The sequence below is a fragment of the Prenolepis imparis genome, unplaced genomic scaffold, assembly GCF_030444845.1.
Source record: "Prenolepis imparis isolate NDT839.2.m4 unplaced genomic scaffold, iyPreImpa1.0 SCAF_7, whole genome shotgun sequence".
In the NCBI taxonomy this organism is placed as follows: domain Eukaryota; kingdom Metazoa; phylum Arthropoda; class Insecta; order Hymenoptera; family Formicidae; genus Prenolepis; species Prenolepis imparis.
In genome coordinates this window covers 3,550,012-3,571,263 of record NW_028141165.1, presented here as the reverse complement: position 1 = coordinate 3,571,263, position 21,252 = coordinate 3,550,012, and the positions used below count along the sequence as shown (strand labels likewise).

The following is a 21,252-nucleotide window of genomic DNA, read 5'->3' as shown; positions in this document are numbered from 1 at the left end:
TATCTTAATTTCTTTAATTTTTCGAGAAGAGATGATCTTGAGAAATTAAAAAGTCTTAATCAAATATCTTATTAATTAAGTAATTACTCCAAAATCTTGATTTTAAAGGAGATTACATATCTTTATTACAAATACATATCCTGTAGCAGATTATCACACAGAATACACATTATTTCTGCTGAGGATCACAAGTTGCATTACTGCCAACGTGATTAAATAATCGGTCCTTAATTATTTGTGCCATTAAACCGTGAATAACCTCAATGGTGGTCTTACAACTATCTCTGGTCGCCTTTATGAGTTTTTCCACTGTACTACGATCGTGGGGATCCGTGCCACCCAGGACGAAGCCTCTACCCAAGGCTGACTCTGACTGTTCCAATTTATCGGACAAGTCGAATATCTGTCCAGTAGTGTAATCCGCGTTCGTTAATAGACTGGAAGAACTTAGGGTGTTGACCCAGTACTTATTCCATAATGAGTCGAGCAACCGTCTATCCAATGAAGACTTGAAATAGGATACTTCCAAAGAATAGTATTGTTTGCAATGAACACCAAAATCCTCGATCTTGTTCAACGGTATTGTCTGATATTCTGATGGCTCTTCGTTTGCGGGTTTATATCCCTGCACAAATATAAAATATAATTTATATTGCTTTTTCGCGACAAAGAACTCAAAATAATTCTAGAAATGAGATAGAACACTATCTGTAATCTTTTTCTTTTTAGAAGGAAGGATTGCTTATTCTAATTTTGAAACATTACAGCTCAATAGTACGTACCTTTGGATAAGTTCTGAATGCACCCAAGCAAACCTTGCCAGCGGAGATGGTTCTCACGGGATCAATGACAATGGCAACGAATGGTTCTTGAAAGTTTTGATTGAGCATCTGGGTGGATACATCGATGCCAGATAACCAGCACCCATATCCGGGATGACTGTGATACCAACCAATTGCATTTTCTTGTCTACCAACCTGAACGGTAAATTATAGCAGACTATAGATTTATTTTTTAAAAGTATTTTTTTATTACAAAAATAGTTTTATACATACTTGTTTAGCTGCTTCTATATAAGCAGTCATGTACTCGTAAGCTTGAGCTTGAGCATTCACTCTAGTTTCTGTACCTTCGACAGGCAATGCAAAGGAATCCATTACAATCATCGTGTTGGCTGCTACTTTACCAAGTAAAAGGCCCATTACCTCCAGTGTTCCGCCAGATCGTGCATGCATAACCATTTTTAATAGAGCTAATGCAGATATTTTTATGTCTTTGAAGAAATGGGGACTATAAACAAAAAGAAAAGGTAAAGAATAGTCGATACTTTTAGTTTTTTCCACATTCGAGTCCTTGATATGCTTACTCTTTTTCCCATGGTTTGGCAGTTAATATATCATGTTGCTCTTTTCTGTCGTATCTATAAATCTCATCCATGGTACTGATAGACTCGATGTTATTCGATAATTCCCATGTCTTCTGAGCAACACCACTCTGTTCAGAAGAGCTAGCCATTTCGCCAAAAGTATCTGATAATGAGAATGATAATATTAGTGATAATTATAACGAGTAATATGTCACAACATTTTATTATAATATCAGAATTATAATAAAATAATATCATTGTGCTCTTAACAATAAATGTGAGCAATATTATTTAGAATTTAGATGTTAAATACAACAAAAAGGTGACCTTAAAGATGTAACTGAATAAAAGATTGTTATCATAATATTTTAGTTTATTAGAGACGTGTTATGACAAATATGTTTTCACATAAACAAATGTGAGATTTTTTTTTGTTCAAATTGTTTTCAGCTCTACGAAATATTATCCAGCATATTTACGTCTAAATTTTCAAAACGTTGAGGTTAAAGACATCAAAGAGTTTTGAATTTTTACCTGTCAATATTACTGCAAACTATAGTACTAACTGGACGTTAATTATATTTTTTAAAACACGACCGCGCTAATTAAGATCCAAGATCACTTGGCATAGCTAAAATAATAGTGATTATTATTATATTCGCTGTGCTTTATGTCAGTTCACTACTATATTTAGCGATAGAAATATATCCACAAAACACACGAGTATCGATATGTCTCTTTAACCATAATCGATACATCGATGTTGCGAGATGACAGTATGATATCGATAGTTTTCCTGCGACAACTTCCTTGTGATACTGGATGCTGGATGTTTATCTGCTTTGTTTTTACACTTGCAATGAACAAAATCTTCATAATAAAGTATAAGTAAGATCACAAAGTGCAATCACGAAAAGTCAAAAGTTAAATTTTTCTTGAAAATGCATAATGTATCATAGTGTGACACTAATATCTTTCTTTTTTTGTGTTTTTATATAGGTCTACTATAGTCATCCATAACCATCTTGTTTGCACATTCGTATATTTCATATATCGTCAAAATTATTTTAATCGCAAGTTAAAAAAAGTCGTCCTGGAAACTTTACTCGTCAACAATGAAAGGAGGAAATGAGGTAAAGAAATAAATCAAATAATTAGAATAATTACTCTCTCTCTCTCTCTCTCTCTCTCTCTCTCTCTCTCTCTCTCTCTCTCTCTCTCTCTCTCTCTCTCTCTCTCTCTCTCCCTCTCTCTCCCTCTCTCTCCCTCCCCCTCCCTCCCTCCTCTTTATTGATAAGAATATATGTATATACACACAAAAATAGTAAATTTTTGAGAGTAATTCTCGAAAATAAAATAGGTAAATAAGATAACACAAAAAAGTGCAGCAATAAATAAGAAGCACAATAATATAATTTTGAGAGAGACAGAGAGAGAAAGAGACAGCATATTATTCCTCTCGAGTCTCTTTTAAGGAAGAGTCGAGTTCTTTTAAATAATTAAATCGATTTTCATACAGGATGACGCGCTGCCTAATCAACTTTCGCGCTTTTCCGGAAGTAGTAGGTACACCTGTTTCCGGAAAAGCGACCGGCTGATTGGTCAAAGCGCTTCGCTCGTTAGCGCGCCTCGCACGTTTGTTACCGCGTGCGAACGAGGGCCATTAGCGTCCGATCACCGTGGCGACGACGGACACGCAACAACGTCGAGAGGTGCTCGCGTGCAGGGATATAGCAGCTAGCCGTCGTGTCGCACTATTTATAAACACGCGATGGGCGAACGGGCGTTCGTTTGTTTGCGCTACTGCCTCATCGCCGGTGCGATCCTTCTCGGCGTAAGTCTCCTCATTCTTATTGTTTTATGTGCGTCGTATTATTATTTTGCGTCCTCTCGCGATCCCATTGTCAGAGGTGAGTGACGATCGTGAGGAGGATCGATCTCGACCCCAGGGATCTCTGATCCTATGAGACAAACGGTCCCAGCAGTTGTCGTTGTGCAGCGTGTTTTGTGTGAATCAGCTGATCGGGATCTATTATTGCGATCGATCGCGCAGCTGCAGCTTCTTCCGAGGTCGTGTGTAATTGGTGGCTTTTGTGCTCGGCGCCAATCTGGCTCGCAATTTGCCTACGGTGATATCGGTGTATGTGCGTACACGCATGTGTGTGTATGTGTGTACACGCATGTGTGTGTGTATGTGTGTATGTTGGGAAGTAACCGAGTAAACATGTATGTATTGTTAGGATGAATTAAAAGAGAGGTTCGATAGAAATTGCATTAAACTCTGTCATCTCTCTGTTAAAACAAAGAGTTTTAATTGATATTTTATTAAATAAACTTTTATCTTTCAAAACTATATTACAGAACTTACACACGTATATACATACGTGTACACACATAACATATAGGATTATTGAACATATAATTATAATTATTATAAAAAGAAAAATAGGTATCGTAAAATTTTTTTTGTCGTCACCCGAAATTATAATTTTCAAAATATGTAAGATTCTCAAATGATTAATTTCAAATTAGTTTTGTTTTTTAAAACGACTCGTTTGATTTTTCTTTTTATCGTTTGATATTTCTCAATTACAAAAATGAATAAAATCGATTATAGTTAATTCTACATATGTACCGATTAATGAAAGACAATAAGAGTTGAAGGAGACACTGTAATAACAATTGCGGACCGACCTTAATCAACACTTTATTTCGTTTTGTGATTGTAAAAATATCGCTGAAACAAAGCGACAAAGTTTTCGCAATAATAATAGTAATATAATCTCGAATAATTAAATAATAGTAATGTAATTTACTTTCTTTTAAATTTTAATTTACATTACATACGTTGTTTTAATTCTAATGTATGCATTTAATGAAAGCCGTTTACTTTAAATACAGGTTTCTCAAAATTAAAATTTATTTTGTCATAAATCTTCCGTTTAATCGGCGCACAACAATTGCAATTGTATTTATTTTTCCATTCAAGACAGCTATCGTGACAATGTCGCAAGGTATATGACGCAGTTTGCTTTGATCAAACTATGCCCCGCCTTCTTAGATAAGACATTGTCTTCTCTTTATCAAAGATAACAACTCCTATTACAACATTAACAGTTTATATCATCCACGTAAGTTTTTTTTAATACCATTTCGGGGAAGAGAACGACGCATTTCGAAAAATTGCTTCTTATCTTGATGTCTATTTCTGTACATGCGCGCGACATAATTAACGACTGTTATTAATTAAAGCGTATTGTTCTGAGAAATATTTTTGCGAATCTTTTATTATTTTAATAAAAGACGCTGTCTAAAATATGAACATAAAAAAATCATAATATGTAGATTAGTGAAAATTGCGCGAAATATTCAACGAGATAGAGTACAAAAAAGAGATCTTTTATTTTTTTCTTTTTCGCAGATTTCCGGTGTGGTTGTGAGCGTATTCGCGAGTTACTTCATTTATCAGCTGCACGAATATGGGCCACTCACACCTAATAACGTGTGTGGTTCACCCGCTACCTTGCTGGCCATGGGCATTGTTATCTGCGGGATCGGTTGGTTCATCTGGCAATTCCTCAATTTTTCCAACAAAAGCCAAGTCATCATTGTAAGCCGATTTCTGTCTCTTCCTCTCTTCTCTCTTTAATATTTATTAAAAAAAGAAAAACAAATTCTAGATGAGGATACGAATATTTTTTTGGCCTGTTTAGTTTGCCATAGCACTATCAATTATCGCTGTGATCGAAATCATTGTCGGAATTTGGGCCTTGGTACGACACGAACAAGTGGAAACCTTACCGTCCTCGCGACACGACGAGATCTTTGCCCTCGCAATCACGGATGAGAAGTCTACCTGGGATCGTATGCAGTCCACGGTAAAAATTGCATTTTTTTCATATATTTGACTATTAGATTTTTACTATGATATTTAATCAATACACACACAATCTCGTAACTAATCGAAGTTCCCGCGTTATAAAGATTTGTTATTACAAACTTTAAGTTTGATAAATATAATATAATAAAATAATTATATAATTTTAATGAGATAAAACCAAATGAGAAAAATTTTTTAAATAATTAACAAATTTAATTAAATTGAATTTCAGTTACAATGCTGCGGAATAGACGGACCTTCCGATTATCGTGGCACGAATGCGATTCCTTGGTCGTGTTGCAACACGACAAATCTGGCGAACGACAATGGTACTGAGGGTGTTTGCACTACTATATATAAGCGAGGGTGTCAGCACGTGGTGTTAAATCGGACAAAATCGATCCTTCTTCACATTTTTCTACTCGCGTTGTGTTCTGTGCTATTACAGGTACGTAATCTTGTTCTATGGATTGATCTAGCATTCGTTTCATGAATCTATATATCATGCAATTAACGTGTCTATTCCAGGTTTCTTTCATAGCGTGCGCGACTTGCTATGTCAGGATTTACAAAGATAAAATGGATAGAAGAAGGGCGTCGGAAGTAGCCAAGAATCTGTCTATGCAAGAGGATAATAAGGACGTTCTTTTAACACATCGATCGAGGTATTTGCATAATTCTGACAATTCTTAGCTAATGCCGCGAACCGCGAAGGACGAAGGTGTGTCATTTACGGATGTTGCGTCATTGTGATATACGAAATACATTTCGCGTAGTGACAATATCTACAGTGTATAGATACACGAATGATATTGATATTCCTGTCATACAGAGTGCTCCAGATTTGTCAAGAAATATTTTAGCGAATATTTTATTCTTTGAAGAATTTAGAGTCGATTTTTCTTCAGATATAATGTCGTATCATTCGTTGCAACTTTTGACATTAATTTTCTTGACAAGCAAATCTCAATTGAAATTTTCGTTAAGATTAAATAGAAAAAGAAAGTTTTTAATTTACTTAGAAAGATTCATCTTTAAAGTATTTTTTTCATTCTTGGACCCCCTGTATGAAGAAAGAAATAATAATATTTCGAATGGTGCTAAACCCTTTCCATTTTATTTTTACTGCCGTTTCTTGAATAAATACCTCATTGAGATTTAAGATATAGAACGCTGAAATATTCGCAGAAAAAAAACTGCGCCAAGTTATTGCTTACTATCATTGCAGCTATATTCTAATATATTTTAATTAGATCAACTTTTTTAATTTTATTTATCAATGTTTCTCTATTGCGAATATTATGATTTTGTTCAAGAAATATAAAATCCCTTTTTTAACGTATAGTGAGCATAATATCAAAGTCTGCGCCTACAATCTTGACATTAGTTGTACTTAAGATATCTTTTAATGCAGTAGTCATTACATAGGTAATCAAGTGCACAGTGCAATGTTTTGTACAATCAACGACACAAGTAAAAATAGAGTAACATAGATATCTGATATATATCTGATATATATTCGATGTTATTTTTGTATATCTTGCACTATCTGAGAACACTTGATACTTTCAATTAATTAACTAATCATCATTAATTAATCATTGCAATCAGAAGAGACAAGTTTGCTTTCTGAATAACCGAAAAACTAGCGTAATATTGTGTGCAGCTTTTATTTTTATTTATGTTTATATATCTTATATATTTTTATTTATATCTATGGTTTTTGCCGATTTCTTTTCGATTTCCTTTCGTATTCGCAATACTAAATGCAAATATTTCGTAATTTTTACAGAATGTATGTGCGCGTATGAAAGTGGAAACTATTTTATACAAATTACACGAGACTGTACAATTCTTTTTTAAGAAACATGTGTTTGAGTAAGATTTTTTAATATCATTAGGCGATTTTGTACCCATTGATACTTATCTTTCCTTATCCCCAGCTAAAGTATATGATTTACTAAAAATAATTAAAAAAAAAAAAATAACAAATGAAAACACGAAACAAATTTCACTAATAAGATAATTTTCTGTTATATTAAAAAAAAATTTTCGTCTATTTTACTTAAAGAAATATTTCGGACGATGAGAATGAAGTTCAGTGACATATTTTTAAAGCGACGTCATGTGTAGTACGTCATTCTGATGACTAAATTCTCATTAATCACGTCATATCTGTAGCTTTCGATTTATCTGTCTTTAAAAACTTTATAACGATGTTATTTCTTTTATGCATTTTATTTAAAACTTTCACAAACCGTGTAAATAATTTAGTTTTAGCGCTAATTATTTTTTTTATAATTACAAGCATAATTAATAGAATTGAATTTACATTCTAATTTATTATACATTCAAATTAATTTGAAACTTCGATAATCATACTCTTGATTACATAAAATTTAGATTGGCATCTATCTTTGATAAATAAGATTAGATTTGAGACAGAGTATTGTGCTATTCAAAATTAATTCGAGAAAATTTCTATTCTCAAGATTCTCTTTTGTATGTGATTTATAATTTTTCAAAATTACAATTACAATAATAAATCAGACAATAATATATATTTGTATTTCATCAAATTATTAATTAATATTAGATAATTATACTTCTATTAAATTTTTTGCGCGTATTTCATATTTGTGCTATTAAAATATTTCCTAATTATTTAAAGTAATATTAACTTGAAATTATATTTTAGCATAAATTGTATTTTATCATATACTAATCATTTTCTTTTTAATCATTCTTGTGTATGTAATTGCGATATTTAAATTGTGTCAACGTTCTTCAATTTTATTTTCAGTCTCGTTAATTAATAAGAGATATATAAAAATTGTTATAAGATAATAAGAATTGAACACCTCACCGATGCAATATCTGGCGCAATCTGGCGCGCCCGTCATTTTACCGCGAATCGCCCTTCGGGTAATTTCGGCCGGACTCGTGCGTCATCGTGGCGGTGTCGCGCGAAGCGTCGCTTGAACGAAGTTCAGTTAAATTCGAACCGCCGATCGCGTCGTAGTGCGTCGTAGTGCGTCGTGAACGAGTCCCCGTCCTACCGAACGAGGTCCCGATTCCCGATTTATACATCGTCCTCGCGCGAAGCAGTTTCTCCTCTACGTGGCCGCTGAATCAGAAAGTCAACGATCAAGATGGGATGCGGAATGGGAGTGATCAAGTACCTGCTCTTCATATTTAACTTTATTTTTGTGGTAAGTTACCAGAGAGGAAGAGGGAGAGAGAGAAGGAAATGAACCATTATGCGATAACGGTGCCCTAACCTTACAGGGGCAAAGCGTGCCGTATCTATGTACATATACATATGTCCCGTTTTTAGCGATAAAATTGTCGACGTAAAAACGTCCAACTCGAGGATTATCGCGGCAAAGTAAAACGGTTGCGTTACAGTCGCTTTTTATGTCCGTCTCTTAACGACTCCAAAGTCGCCATTCAACTTTCCGAGTCTGGCCGAGGAATTCTTCGTGAGCCTCGTTTCTCGCGAGTCGGTTACGCGAGCTGCCGGGACTACTTTTAGCCCTGTAAACACGGGTCACAAATAGGCGTGTCTGCGGCTCCCGCGCGCATATGTTAGCTCCTTTTCATCGCTCCGTTTCTCCGACACGAGGATCACGCTCGAAGACGACGATCAAAGTTGAACGACGACGTATCTAGCGCTATAAATGCGCATGCGAAAATGTGGCACGCCACTCCTTGTAATATATATATATATAAACACACACATGAGTTCCTCGTAAAATTTGTTTACCGGCGCATTCCGTGAATTGTGAATTGGCGTCGGTGATGATGATGCTGTTGCTCAATCTCGCGTGCCTACGTCCTTGAAATGCGTGAATCGCCTGTCCCTGCGACTGCTCGCGTGACCGTTGTAATTGTCTCGCATATTAGGAGGACCATTCTAGGTTTTTATACGCTTCCTCTTGCATGCACACGTCGCGAAATAGATAAGATCGCAGGATTACTCACGGTAGAGTAATAGCGAGATTATTATTATACATATTGTTGCGTTGACATCTTGAATCGTGCAGGAAGCGTAGAAAAATCTGTAGAATAATCCGTAGAAAAATATGTTGACTGTTTAGATATTTATAATATAATATCTCACACAAGCGTACAAGTATCTCGCTTCGTTCGTCGAATAAAGAATCTCTTTAAATAAAGAATACAAGCGCTTAATCCTTTTGTCGCTTCTGCTTATTGACGATACAAAAGCGAGACTTATTAGCATATGAGATCATGAATCACATGATTCTTGCACGCGTTGCTTTTAGCTTCCTTTTAAATATCTAATGATTTAAGGGCTTTCTAGTGGAAGAAGATTTAATGGCTTCACTAGATTTAACGACATCTAAATATTTAGAGCAAAACATGTGTTGTTAAAATTTATTTTGCAGCGAAGAAAAAGAGAGAGATAGAGAGATGTGATCGCAATGTATATATGAGTCAGCTTTTAATATATATAATACTGTCTTCGCGTAAACGCGACTGACTCATAGAGATAAGAAAAACCCAAGGTTGACAACAGCCATGTAACCGCATTTTAACGTGTTACACACCTCTCCGAATGCATCTGTCACATCAATTCTCGATCACGAATATCGATTCATCTTTGCACGTCAAAACTAACAATAAGTATCACAATTATAGCAGCGCGTTTGATTTTAAAAGAAAATCGAAAGTCAAACTTTTATTTATTATTTGCTCTGTATAATATTATATATTACGACGCAAGAGAGAGAAGTTATTTTATATTTCTTCACTATAAATCATTTTTTCTATTGTTATGTTCACTTATCGATCGATAAAGTCATCCAATCATTGTAATCATCATTATCACAATTAATCCTTGTTATCGTTGGCAGTAGCTTTCTTTTTGATTTTTAAAATCCCATTGTACGAAAAAATAACTACTAGAATTATATTTATAACAAAACGAATGAATGAAGATGAAGTTTCGTTGATCGAGGATTCGGCGGTAAAAACTGTAAGACAAGAGAGATCATTAGTATATGTTCAGAAGAAAAAATATGTCTGTGTATTTAGATTCACCAAAGTATATCATTAGTACACAGAGAAAATTTTCTCTTAGAATTTACCCTGAAAATCATGGTAATCGTGGAACAAAATATGGTATGGAAAGAATTTTATGAGAATTTCTCTGATTAATATTTATCACAATAAAAATAATAAATAATATCTATTACAATAAAATGTAAAATATAATTAATTTTATTATGCAGTTAAATATAATTAATTAATTTTACTATGCAGTTTAGTAAAATTAATCAAACTTGTTTTATATTTTATTGTGATAGATATTATTATTTTTATTGTGATAAATATTAATCAGAGAAATTCTTATAAAATTCTTTCCATACCATATTGTCCCACGATTACCATAATTTTCAGGATAAACTCTAAGAGAAAATTTTTTCTGTGTAGTACTTAATAAAATCACATAATTGCTTTAAAAACTTATACAATTGCGCAACATTTTCTCCGCAAGAAACTGATCTCCAGGAAGAGGAAAAGGAGAGATATGGATGCATTATTTCCCTTAGATCTGTTTCTACCAACGTCGGTTAATTTTAACCTACGGTTAAACTATACCTTAGTCTTTTTTCAGCTACGTTTTTAAAAAGAGACAAAGATAGTTTAACCGGAGGTTTTAAAGTTAACCGATGTTGGTAGAAATGGACCTTAAATGGGTGGATAAAAGTTCTCGATTAACTGATGACGCAATTTCTAAGGGAGAGAATTTTCATTCGATACATTTCCGAGGACGTTCACGACCCGACAGTCTCCCTTCTTTACGATCTCCCTTTCTTCCGTTTGGTTTTCTTACCTATGGCCTGGTCACAATGGTCGTTTCTTACTGCTCCCAAGGTCTCTCCCTTCTCGTTTTCTTCTTCCTTCTCGCATAGTCGCAGTGTCTTCGTCGCACACACATTGAATTTTGTCAAATGTCCGCGAAACTCGTTCTTGTTGTCGCCGAAGGACACACAAAGGATCGTGTTGCGTAACAAACTATCACGTCTCTCTCGTCTCATCTTTCTTTTTCTTTTTCCGAAACTCCGAAAGTCGATACATAATAGCATAAGCGAGCATAGCGCTAAAAATCGTCGTTATCGTAGAAATGCGATTCTCGACGGAAGCAGGATGCATCCCGAGAGAAATAATAGGATCTAGGAATGGCTGTGTGATTCTAGAAAGTCGTAAAAATCCTGCATTTTATATATTCTCGGTATTGCTATTTTTTTTCCAATCTGTAATCTGTAGTCGTAAATTTAACGTACACATCAAATGAGAAAATGCCACTTAAAAGCATTTGACTTTTGTCCAATTAAGGCTCCTGGTACCTTGTCGACCATGTCGGAATCGTGACGTCAGAGGCGAGAAAACACACGCTAAAAATTTTTAGATGCCATTTCTAAATAAAAACATATTTGCATAAAATAACACATAAGATCTCTTTAATACACTTCTAAAAAACGCCGAAAACTATCCTTTTCCCTTTATAATCAATCAACAGCTGTAAAATGTAATATTATGAGGCCCAGTCTGTCTGGTCTTTGCACATGCGCAGTCATTCCGCATGTCAAAGTCTGATATCTCGATCATTTTACGGTTGTTGATTGACTGTCAAGGGAAAAACATAGTTTTCGGCGTTTTTTACAAGTGTATTAAAGAGATCTTAAGTGTTATTTTATGCAAATATGTTTTTATTTAGAAATGGCATCTAAGAAATCTCAACGTGTTGTTTCTCGCCTCTGACGTCACGATTCCAATATGGCCGCGGTGAGCACCCAGGAGCCTTAAGATATACATTCGATGTAAATACATAATTTTATCGTCTTATTATAATATTGGTAGGTATAATTATTTACATCTTACACTTGGAGCAGATTCTTATAATTCTAGTAATAAGAAGAAAAAATCTATTAGATTAATTAACTAATAGATTTGCGATACCTTACGACTTTTTATTTGCTTATCATCAACATTTTTGCTCGCTGAAGTTTATAGCCAATTTATAATACCGTCTCATTTATCCATCTGCGTATCGACGATAGATGCATGATTGTTTTGTATATAAGTAAATCGGACACATTATAACTTAGACAGACCATAAACAGAGTGTACTAAAATTAGCAGACACGATCTTGTTGCTCGGCTATGCATGACACTCGAACTTTAACAGCAGCGATAGACCGAAGAAAAACATCTGTTTTTCTGCCGCGAGATATTCTTTTATCGTGATAAAAAAAAAAAGAATGAATGTATCAGTCGCGTAAGAAATTTTCCATGGATTAATGAAGAGTGAAATTGTGATCAAAAAGCATGTCAATAATCTATCGTCATTAATTGCCAATAATATTCATTGATATTATATATTAATTGGAAATAAGTTTGAAATTTTAAATTTTTTTATGGTAAAATTCAATTTTATATTGTTTATAAATCATTTAGAAATCAGACATTTTTCAATTTCTCTTTTTGTAATCTTATTTTTAATCCTAAATTTTGAAAATATTTTACAAGCTTTTACTTTCCTACATTTATTATCTTTCATGCTTGAAGAATTGATCGTTCGATTATTTCGGGAAGATCTGACAATGAATATCTACTATGTTTTCGGTTTTTTATTTCCTTTTGCTTTTGAAGAAATCACGATCGATTATGTTTCGTACACAGTAACACGATGTTTATATGACATCCATGAACTCGCTTGTAAGAGGATCTGTCACGAAAAGGTCAGATAATTGTAAGAGAAATATAGTTGCTTTCTTGAGAACGATTTTGCTCATCTCTCATAACGCGCTGATTCGTTCTCGCAAATTAATTTTCCGGGGTGCACACGATTTATTTCCTTTACAAAAAACATGTTCGTTCAGTCTCGTTAATTATAGTCACTCGCGGAGAGATAAACGACCGTATATTATTGCAAAGAAATATGTTGAAAAATATTATTGCATACGTATTTTATAATGTTTTAAACGATCAATTTTCTGTTGATAGCTCGAGGCACGATTATCTTAAATAAGCTGTCTCGATAAAACAAAGAGAATATTCTGATGCTTACAGATTAATTGAGTATCTTACTCATCACACTTATTCATCGCACTTATTATCATGAATGGAATCACTCGATGAATATTTATCGATCCATTCGTAAGTGTAAATTATGGAATCCGTTAAATTCTTTTTACCGTTTGGCAAGCGTATAAATGTTACTTATCTTCTTTTTTTATTTTCTGTTCTTTTATTAAAATTACTTCTTTTTCAAATTTGTTTCTATTTTTATTTTTTATACTTTAGATTTTTAATAAATAGTAATAGTGGCTTTAATTGTTCAAATAATAAAACAACTAGGAGATATTTGCGTAATTTATGCGCAAAAAATACTCAAAAATGCATAAAAATCGCATTGTGCTAAATCATTATTATTAATTTAATTAAGCCATTATTAATTTAGATAAGTAGTTGCCACACATTTAGATGAAATTTTATTATTATACATGTAAAAAACGTAGTGTGATGTGTTCGATGCTTTAGTATAAAACATAAACGTATTCCTGTTAATGAATTAATTTCGCTATATATAAGAATGTTCTCATTTCTCTTCTCTTTTTATACTTGATAAAAGTTACATGTATGTACACAAACACATATAACAAATAACAATATTCCATTGTACGAGCTCCTTTATATTCTCTATATAAACACATCTATAAAAAAAAATATTCGATGTTACTCGTTCGTTGGAGTGCTTGTTATGTATTTCTTGTCGCGTGTATAATTGCGACGTTTCTTTTTCTTGCATATTTTTTTATCAAAAGCCGTGACAACCAAGATGTTTCGTTATCGTTTATCTTGCGATTTTCTTCCGATTGATTACGCAACTTCGTGAACGTGAATTGGGTGTGTCGAAGAAAACTAATGAGTTTGACAATCTTGTTTTCCGAAAAAATTCGCGAGGGCAGCAAATATTTTATCAGGGAATAGATAAAACTGAAAAACTACTTAACATTGTGTGTGTGAAAGCAGATTATATAATGGCCTAATATAAAGTCGACGTTTTTCTTATTGTTAGATAAAAATTGACGAAATTTTCCGAACGAGTAACAGATTTTATTTTTCAATTAATTTGCAACACAGAATTTCTTCGAATAATAAATAATTTTTACGAGATAATGTACACTGCAAATTAAATATGATTAATAAACGATGCGAATATAATTTGCATTAAAAAAACAATTCTAAATTTTATACAATAAAAATTCTGATATTCTAATCAATTTTTCGAATATCTACATAGTCTTTTTTTAACAGATATCAGAAATCTCACATGACGTTTTATCGATCATTTTTGTGACACGTGGATTTCTGATTATTAACAATATTTAATTACAGTGAAATGTTATCTAAGCGATATGTTTGTCATGAACGGGATTATATCATTCTAAGAAAAGGTTATAGAAGATTAAGATTTACCAGCGTTTAATCAAAATCTTATTTACAAATTAATCTAACTTCTAGATTTCTCGCCAATTGATACATTATATCTATTAAATTATGAATAATCAATATTAGGTCTAAAAATAATTATAAGAATTACACTATTCCTCTCATTGTCAGATTATAGAGAATATAGTATTTAATCTTCTCTATCGTTAAAAAGGAAATGTCTCTTTATAATATTTCTAATATTGATTATTCCAGCTCGTCGCCCCCGCTCAAGAATTAATTATGCTGAGTATTTTTATTGCAATTGAAAGATATCCTTTTCTCATAATGTAATCTTTCTTTTTGATATCAGCAAAAAGACAGGTCACTTATCACCATTTACCTTTTTACCATTTCGATGATAAAAATGAGATGATTTCGATTGAATGATTGAAATGACAATAAAAAGCTACTATCTTTCTGCTACTTTGTGTCTGAAATACGTTATAATCATTTTCGTAGCGAGTTTCCTGAATATCGCGTCTATTTCATAACATTGTAATTTGTAATTTTCGTTCTCCATCCATGTTTCCTGATACTAGGCCAGGCATTCCCCGGTGTCTCATTTTCTGTAATTATCGCGTCACATGCCTCGCACATGTCTGTATACTGTATACGATTCTATCTTGACACGCAAATTGTCCACATTGTTTTGATAGTTAATCTAAATTTCGTACTAAATTTGTTATGAAATTCCGTTCTCTGTTGTAATGAAATTTGTAATGTTCTTGTTCAGAAATTTTACGAAAGAGAAAAATGAGATAGTATATGCGAATGCAAAAACAAATGAATCAAACAATTGTATTATAGACGTGCATAATTACTGTCACATACACTTTTTAAAAGAATTGTAAAGTCACGAAACGCGTCTTGATTTTGTCAAAGATTCGACATTCGACGTGAGAATTTATTCTGCGCACGAAACATGATCCTGAAAATAAACTCACCGATTTGTTATCGGGGATGATTAATTGTTATTCATGTTTGTTATCCGAATTTATCTGCGGCGCTACAGAAAATTTTATGATGCTATGTCTATGTATTTCAGATATTATTAGTCATTCTTCTTAATTTTACAAATGACATAAGGTCTATATTTGATGGATTACTTATCGTATTATCTATTACGTGTACTTCAATATTATCAATATTAATTCTATCAAAAGAGAGTATTGAAATTTCTGTGTGTGTGTGTGTGTGTGTGTATTATATATAGTAAATTGGCTAATATCTTTTGTGTATTAGAAATATTTCTATCATTGTTGTGTCATATTTATCTATATATTGCATTCGCGGATATTGTGCAACGAGATGAATCATCCTTTCTACCCTTCTTCTGAACGTGTGTAAATATTTAATTCGGACTTTGGCTAGTTATTCTGGCCGTTCGATCGATACTTATCTTATCGATCATCATATAGTAACCATAGGAAAAATCCGCCTCTTCTCGAAACTTCGATACTCTCACGTACATTCAAGTATTAAAAGTGGTCAACAAGAGAGAGAATTTAGCTGAAAATATTATTTCTAAAATAGGAACGAAGTAAAGTCGACCCAACTAGCCAAAATTATATTTATTTAAAAAACACACAACGTTTCGACCATATGGATGTGGTCCTTATCAAGTGTAATATTCATTAGTAGAGGTGCAGCCAAATTAACGATAACGTCAACTTTTCCATAATATAGTTACAACATATTTAAATAAACATAACATAAATTCAATTTTGTCAAAACATTTGAAAGAGAGAAAAAGAGAAAACGATCCTATCGTTATGATGATTCGTCAAAAACCAAAAGTCAGTTTTTGACGAATCATCATAACGATAGGATCGTTTTCTCTTTTTCTCTCTTTCAAATGTTTTGACAAAATTGAATTTATGTTATGTTTATTTAAATATGTTGTAACTATATTATGGAAAAGTTGACGTTATCGTTAATTTGGCTGCACCTCTACTAATGAATATTACACTTGATAAGGACCACATCCATATGGTCGAAACGTTGTGTGTTTTTTAAATAAATATAATTTTGGCTAGTTGGGTCGACTTTACTTCGTTCCTATTTTAAAATTTTACTAGCGACTTTTTAAGTATCTAATTATTATTTTAATATTATTTCTAATCGACTATTTCACTTATGTCGAGCGATTGCGTCGAAATTGGGGCAGTCGTAATGAAAATACAAAGTGTTTCGAGTTGTGGAAGCCCTTTGTAGAGACCCACACCAGCCTCGCCAAGCATGCGTAATCTTGGAGGAAGTTGATTCCCCAAGACGAATACGATGATGTCATCTAGGCGCGTATACACACATTGTTTCACACATTGTTTCACACATACACACACACACACACACACTGATTCGATGCACATAATTTCGATACCCTGCGGCAATAAAGACCGTGTGTTCTTCGCAGTGTTTCTCAACCAAGTATATACAATCTTTGTGTTCAGCGAGTGAAATAAAATCGAAAGTTTCGGTAATCGAAATTTTGTAACGAAATTGACTAATTATCGATCTTTATTATCTATTGTACTATCGCTTTTTTTTTTATAAAACTCCAACTGACATCATCACTTTGAGAATTGTTTTCCTCTTTTCTCGGGCTGTGCTTTTTCATGCGTCATTTTTATACACGATGTACTTTACAATATACGTTCTGATCGTTCGGAAACTAGGGCGGAAATTATTAAAGAGGTTGCATCGATCGATCGAACGAACGCATCTAGAGCGTTCGTCGTCTGCGTTTGACTATATAATGAATAAGTGTATCAACCACCTGCGATCTCAAGATTGACCACATCATATAACATAGCGACACGTAAAAATAATGCGTAGACGCGCACGCATAATGTTTCAAGGACCATTTCCAAGTATCTCGGGATGTTTAACGTAAATGTACGTGTATGTTAGTAAATGTACGTTGATTCATATATTCGATCTATTTCTATCCTATATTATTAGGCTAACAATGTTGAACGCATACTTGGCAACAGCAGCTTATAGCAATGAGCAATCGAGTGGCCGAACTCGCTCTAAAATATGTCGTGTTTTGAATGATATATTGGTTTTCTACTGATGATTATATATATATGTATTTAAGTAGCAATATCAAAAATACTGCATAAATGCTTGCAAATATATATTGAAAATTGCTTAGAAAAAATTTGATATTTGCGAATACATATATTGATCTCCAGTTTTCTATATTTAAAATATATAATCCTTCTGATATATATCGTTGTAATTATGTGATATCTTTAATAATTCATAATGTCATATAGCTTTAACGCAGTATCATCTGGCATACTTTGTCGTAATTTTTATATATGTACACTGTGATAATTATCATTCATTTTCATAAAAAAGAAAATGGTGAAACAATTATCCTCGTTTGGCATGGCTTATTATGTTAATAATAGCAATAATAGCAAATAATATGTTAATAATAGCAAAATAGAGTTAAATTGTGAAAAATTACTGGAGATACATATGACAATGATGATATGTGAATATGAAACCTTTTATTGCAGCTATGCGGTCTGGCCATCTTGACCGTGGGCGTTTTAGTGCACTTAGGAGACATAAACTATTCCAATATAAAGGTGGACGAAATCACTGGTGATCTGACGTTACCATCGATAACATTGATCGTCATCGGCAGCGTCATCTTTGTTATCGCCTTCTTCGGATGCTGCGGAGCGATTCGCGAGAGTCACTGCATGGTCGTCACGGTAAGTCTTCCAGCAAAATTCCGACCTTGGCTTGTATTTGCGTACGTCTCGAGTACACATATATATTTTATTTATTATTATATTTATTTATTATATTTAAATCAAATCTTTAAAAAAAGTAAGACATCAAATTTAACACATTTATAAATTTGAAAATATATATAACTAAACAAATTTATTTGTGTGAAATTAAAGTGCGAAGAATTGAAATTACATGTAAATTTGAAGACAAAATTACATTTATATATTGACTTGTGTGTCTTCTTTTAGTTTTTGTTATCCAAGATGTTCGAGCTTGTTGCATCGTCAACGATTGTATATTTCTTAAACAATTGCAATACGCATTTACGATTATTATGCTTGAATCAAACAGCACAATCATTTAACATGTGACAATTTTATCTGATGATATGTTTCTTTCGCGCAGTTTGCGTCTTTACTTTTGACGATCCTGATCATACAAGTGGCTGTCGCGATCTACGCGTTTGTTGTACTGAAGAATGCCGACGACGTCAAATTTACGGAAATATACGGAAAGAACGTCTTCAACAATTACTCGCACTCAAAGGAGGACGAGAAGTTTGTGAATTTCATACAGAAGGAAGTAAGATTGCCTTTTGAAATAATAATCTTTTCTTGCGCATGCAAAACAATATATTGCGTTGTTATTTGATCTTCGGCTCTAAGCCGCAAGTTCAGTAAAATACCATTAGAGATCTTGAATATAATTATACATATAATATTAAAAATAGTTTAAATCGATGATGTCTTTGGATTTATAAATTGTCAATATTTCTATGTATAATAAAATAAATTTTTGCAGTTGGAATGTTGTGGCATTACGGACTCCAGCGATTTCGACACTGTTCTTCATATCTCTATCCCGGGAAGTTGCTGCAAAAAAGATGTAGAGCAAACATGTGGGAAATTTGAGTCTTATAATAAGGGTTGCGCACAGGCGTTAGAAGATCTTTTTAGATATGCATGTGCGGGATTAGGTGGCGTCGCTCTGGGTATCGCTGCAATCGAGGTAAATACGCACGCGAGCTTATAAAGAGATTAAATAAAACTGGAAAATTACCTTACACATATATATATTGAGGAGATAACTGGAAGAACAAAACATAATTTTGTATCTAATCATTCAATTTTTCAAACATATATGTATACATTTTTTGCTCTTCAGTTTTCGTTTGCTCTCGCGTGTGAATATTTTGCAGTAATTGTATGTATATTATTCAATTTTTTTCTCAGTTGATCGGCATCATCTTCGCGCTGTGTCTGGCAAATTCCATAAAGAACGCCGAACGCAGAGGCTACAGCGTGTAAAAGTGGAGCATTGCGAAGGACACCGCTTCGGGCGGGAAGCTTCTTAATACGCAACAACGTTCTTACCTATCTACTATTATCAGCGTATATTCGCCTATAAGATGTGATAAAGTATTTACGTTTTACATTCAGAACAGGTAAAATTAAATTACTTTTTCTTTTTTTCAAGCGGAAAAGAAGTGTGGAGGAAAGTGCCTCTTTATGTTTCCCTTTCGAATTTCTTCGCGCGTCGCCAGTCGTGACTAAAGCATAAAGATAATATATTTTCGATAAATATATTTTTATTTTCTAACTTTAGGAATTCTATATTAAGAATCTAATGTGGAATTCGACACACGATCTGGCAATGAATGTTACCGTAAAGGATTATTATAACCGCGACCACAGATATCTTTTTTTTTTTTTGTGAAAAATTTTTTTTTATACGATTATATATATTTTGATACGGTACCGCTTTGACTCACATTTATACTTGTTCTTGATAAAAATTTAAAAAATACAAAAAAAAGTCTGATGTGTAATTGTATAGGGATCGTTCTGCATGATGATTAGTTTGAGTTTAAACAATAATACTTTGTGTACCTAGTACTGAGGAGCGATACTATTTTACAAAGTTAACATCACAGAGATTTTCTCATATAATAAAAAATTTATTAATGAACTACAAGATCGTACCTGCAGAAAAGATCATTTAAATATCATTAAAAAAATTAAAAGTTGTCTTTACATAAAATTCACTTTGTTTGTACAGCACACAGTATGTACGAATATTGTCTATATACATCTATATGTATTTTTTTTCTTATAATAAAAGCTACTTTAAGAGATTCCATCGTCGCGTCTGCACGCGATAAACAAACAAATGAAAAGGATGTACAGTATTTTAGCGATAGACGCGGCGATAAAGCGTAAAAGCTGGGCATGCTATATAAAAAATTATAATTATTAAAAATTATTAAAAATGATTAAAAAATTATAAAAATTAATATTCAAATAAAGTTGTCAAATTTTCATAGACTATCTTTTATATCATCGAACTATTACATTATGCGTGTCATATTCGATCATCTATTTCACTATTTTCGACATAATATATAAACGTATCCGCGATTAGCATTACTCTTGTTGTAAGACAAACTATGTGCCCAGTTTTGTACATCAATTAAATAAACATCACAACAAAAGACAAAAGCTTACACGATCGATTTTTCTTTCTTTCTTTTTTTTTTATACCGATTCAAGCAGACTAGAAGTAGTTTGATTTAGCATTCTTTTACATATTCAAGATTTTTACTGTTCTTTTTTTCCTCGCTTTTTCTCTCTTTCACGCCCTCCTTTGCTCTCCTCTTTGTGAATTTTCAATTTTATTTATAACTTAAACATGTACAAGTATTGAGAAAATGTATCTATGCGAGTTC

General features: G+C 33.0%; 3 protein-coding genes across 4 annotated transcripts; 2 read left to right on the top strand and 1 right to left on the bottom strand.

The window, feature by feature from the left end:
* Nucleotides 1-96: 96 nt before the first annotated feature.
* On the bottom strand, nucleotides 97-2,080 carry Csn5 (COP9 signalosome subunit 5). The gene is made up of 5 exons (XM_083043397.1): nucleotides 1,901-2,080; nucleotides 1,367-1,529; nucleotides 1,056-1,290; nucleotides 783-977; nucleotides 97-625 (listed from the first exon to the last, which is right to left on the bottom strand). Exons 2-5 carry the CDS (start codon nucleotides 1,513-1,515, stop codon nucleotides 170-172), a joined length of 1,035 nt encoding a protein of 344 aa, XP_082899523.1. The 5' UTR covers nucleotides 1,516-1,529; nucleotides 1,901-2,080; the 3' UTR covers nucleotides 97-169.
* A 929-nt stretch (nucleotides 2,081-3,009) lies between these two features.
* LOC145938105 (leukocyte surface antigen CD53) lies at nucleotides 3,010-7,088 on the top strand. 2 transcript variants are annotated; one of them, XM_083041495.1, is made up of 6 exons: nucleotides 3,010-3,200; nucleotides 4,788-4,976; nucleotides 5,080-5,244; nucleotides 5,479-5,694; nucleotides 5,775-5,911; nucleotides 7,039-7,088. In XM_083041495.1, the coding sequence occupies exons 1-6, from the start codon at nucleotides 3,138-3,140 to the stop codon at nucleotides 7,055-7,057; spliced, it is 789 nt and encodes a 262-aa protein (XP_082897621.1). In that variant the 5' UTR covers nucleotides 3,010-3,137; the 3' UTR covers nucleotides 7,058-7,088. The 2 variants fall into 2 exon arrangements, with proteins under 2 accessions (XP_082897621.1, XP_082897620.1); XM_083041494.1 differs by lacking the exon at nucleotides 7,039-7,088 and having other exon boundaries at nucleotides 5,775-7,017.
* Nucleotides 7,089-8,247: 1,159 nt separating this feature from the next.
* On the top strand, nucleotides 8,248-21,030 carry Tspan6 (tetraspanin 6). Its single transcript, XM_083041496.1, has 5 exons — nucleotides 8,248-8,458; nucleotides 18,305-18,505; nucleotides 18,933-19,109; nucleotides 19,329-19,535; nucleotides 19,760-21,030. Exons 1-5 carry the CDS (start codon nucleotides 8,399-8,401, stop codon nucleotides 19,832-19,834), a joined length of 720 nt encoding a protein of 239 aa, XP_082897622.1. The 5' UTR covers nucleotides 8,248-8,398; the 3' UTR covers nucleotides 19,835-21,030.
* Nucleotides 21,031-21,252: the final 222 nt, after the last annotated feature.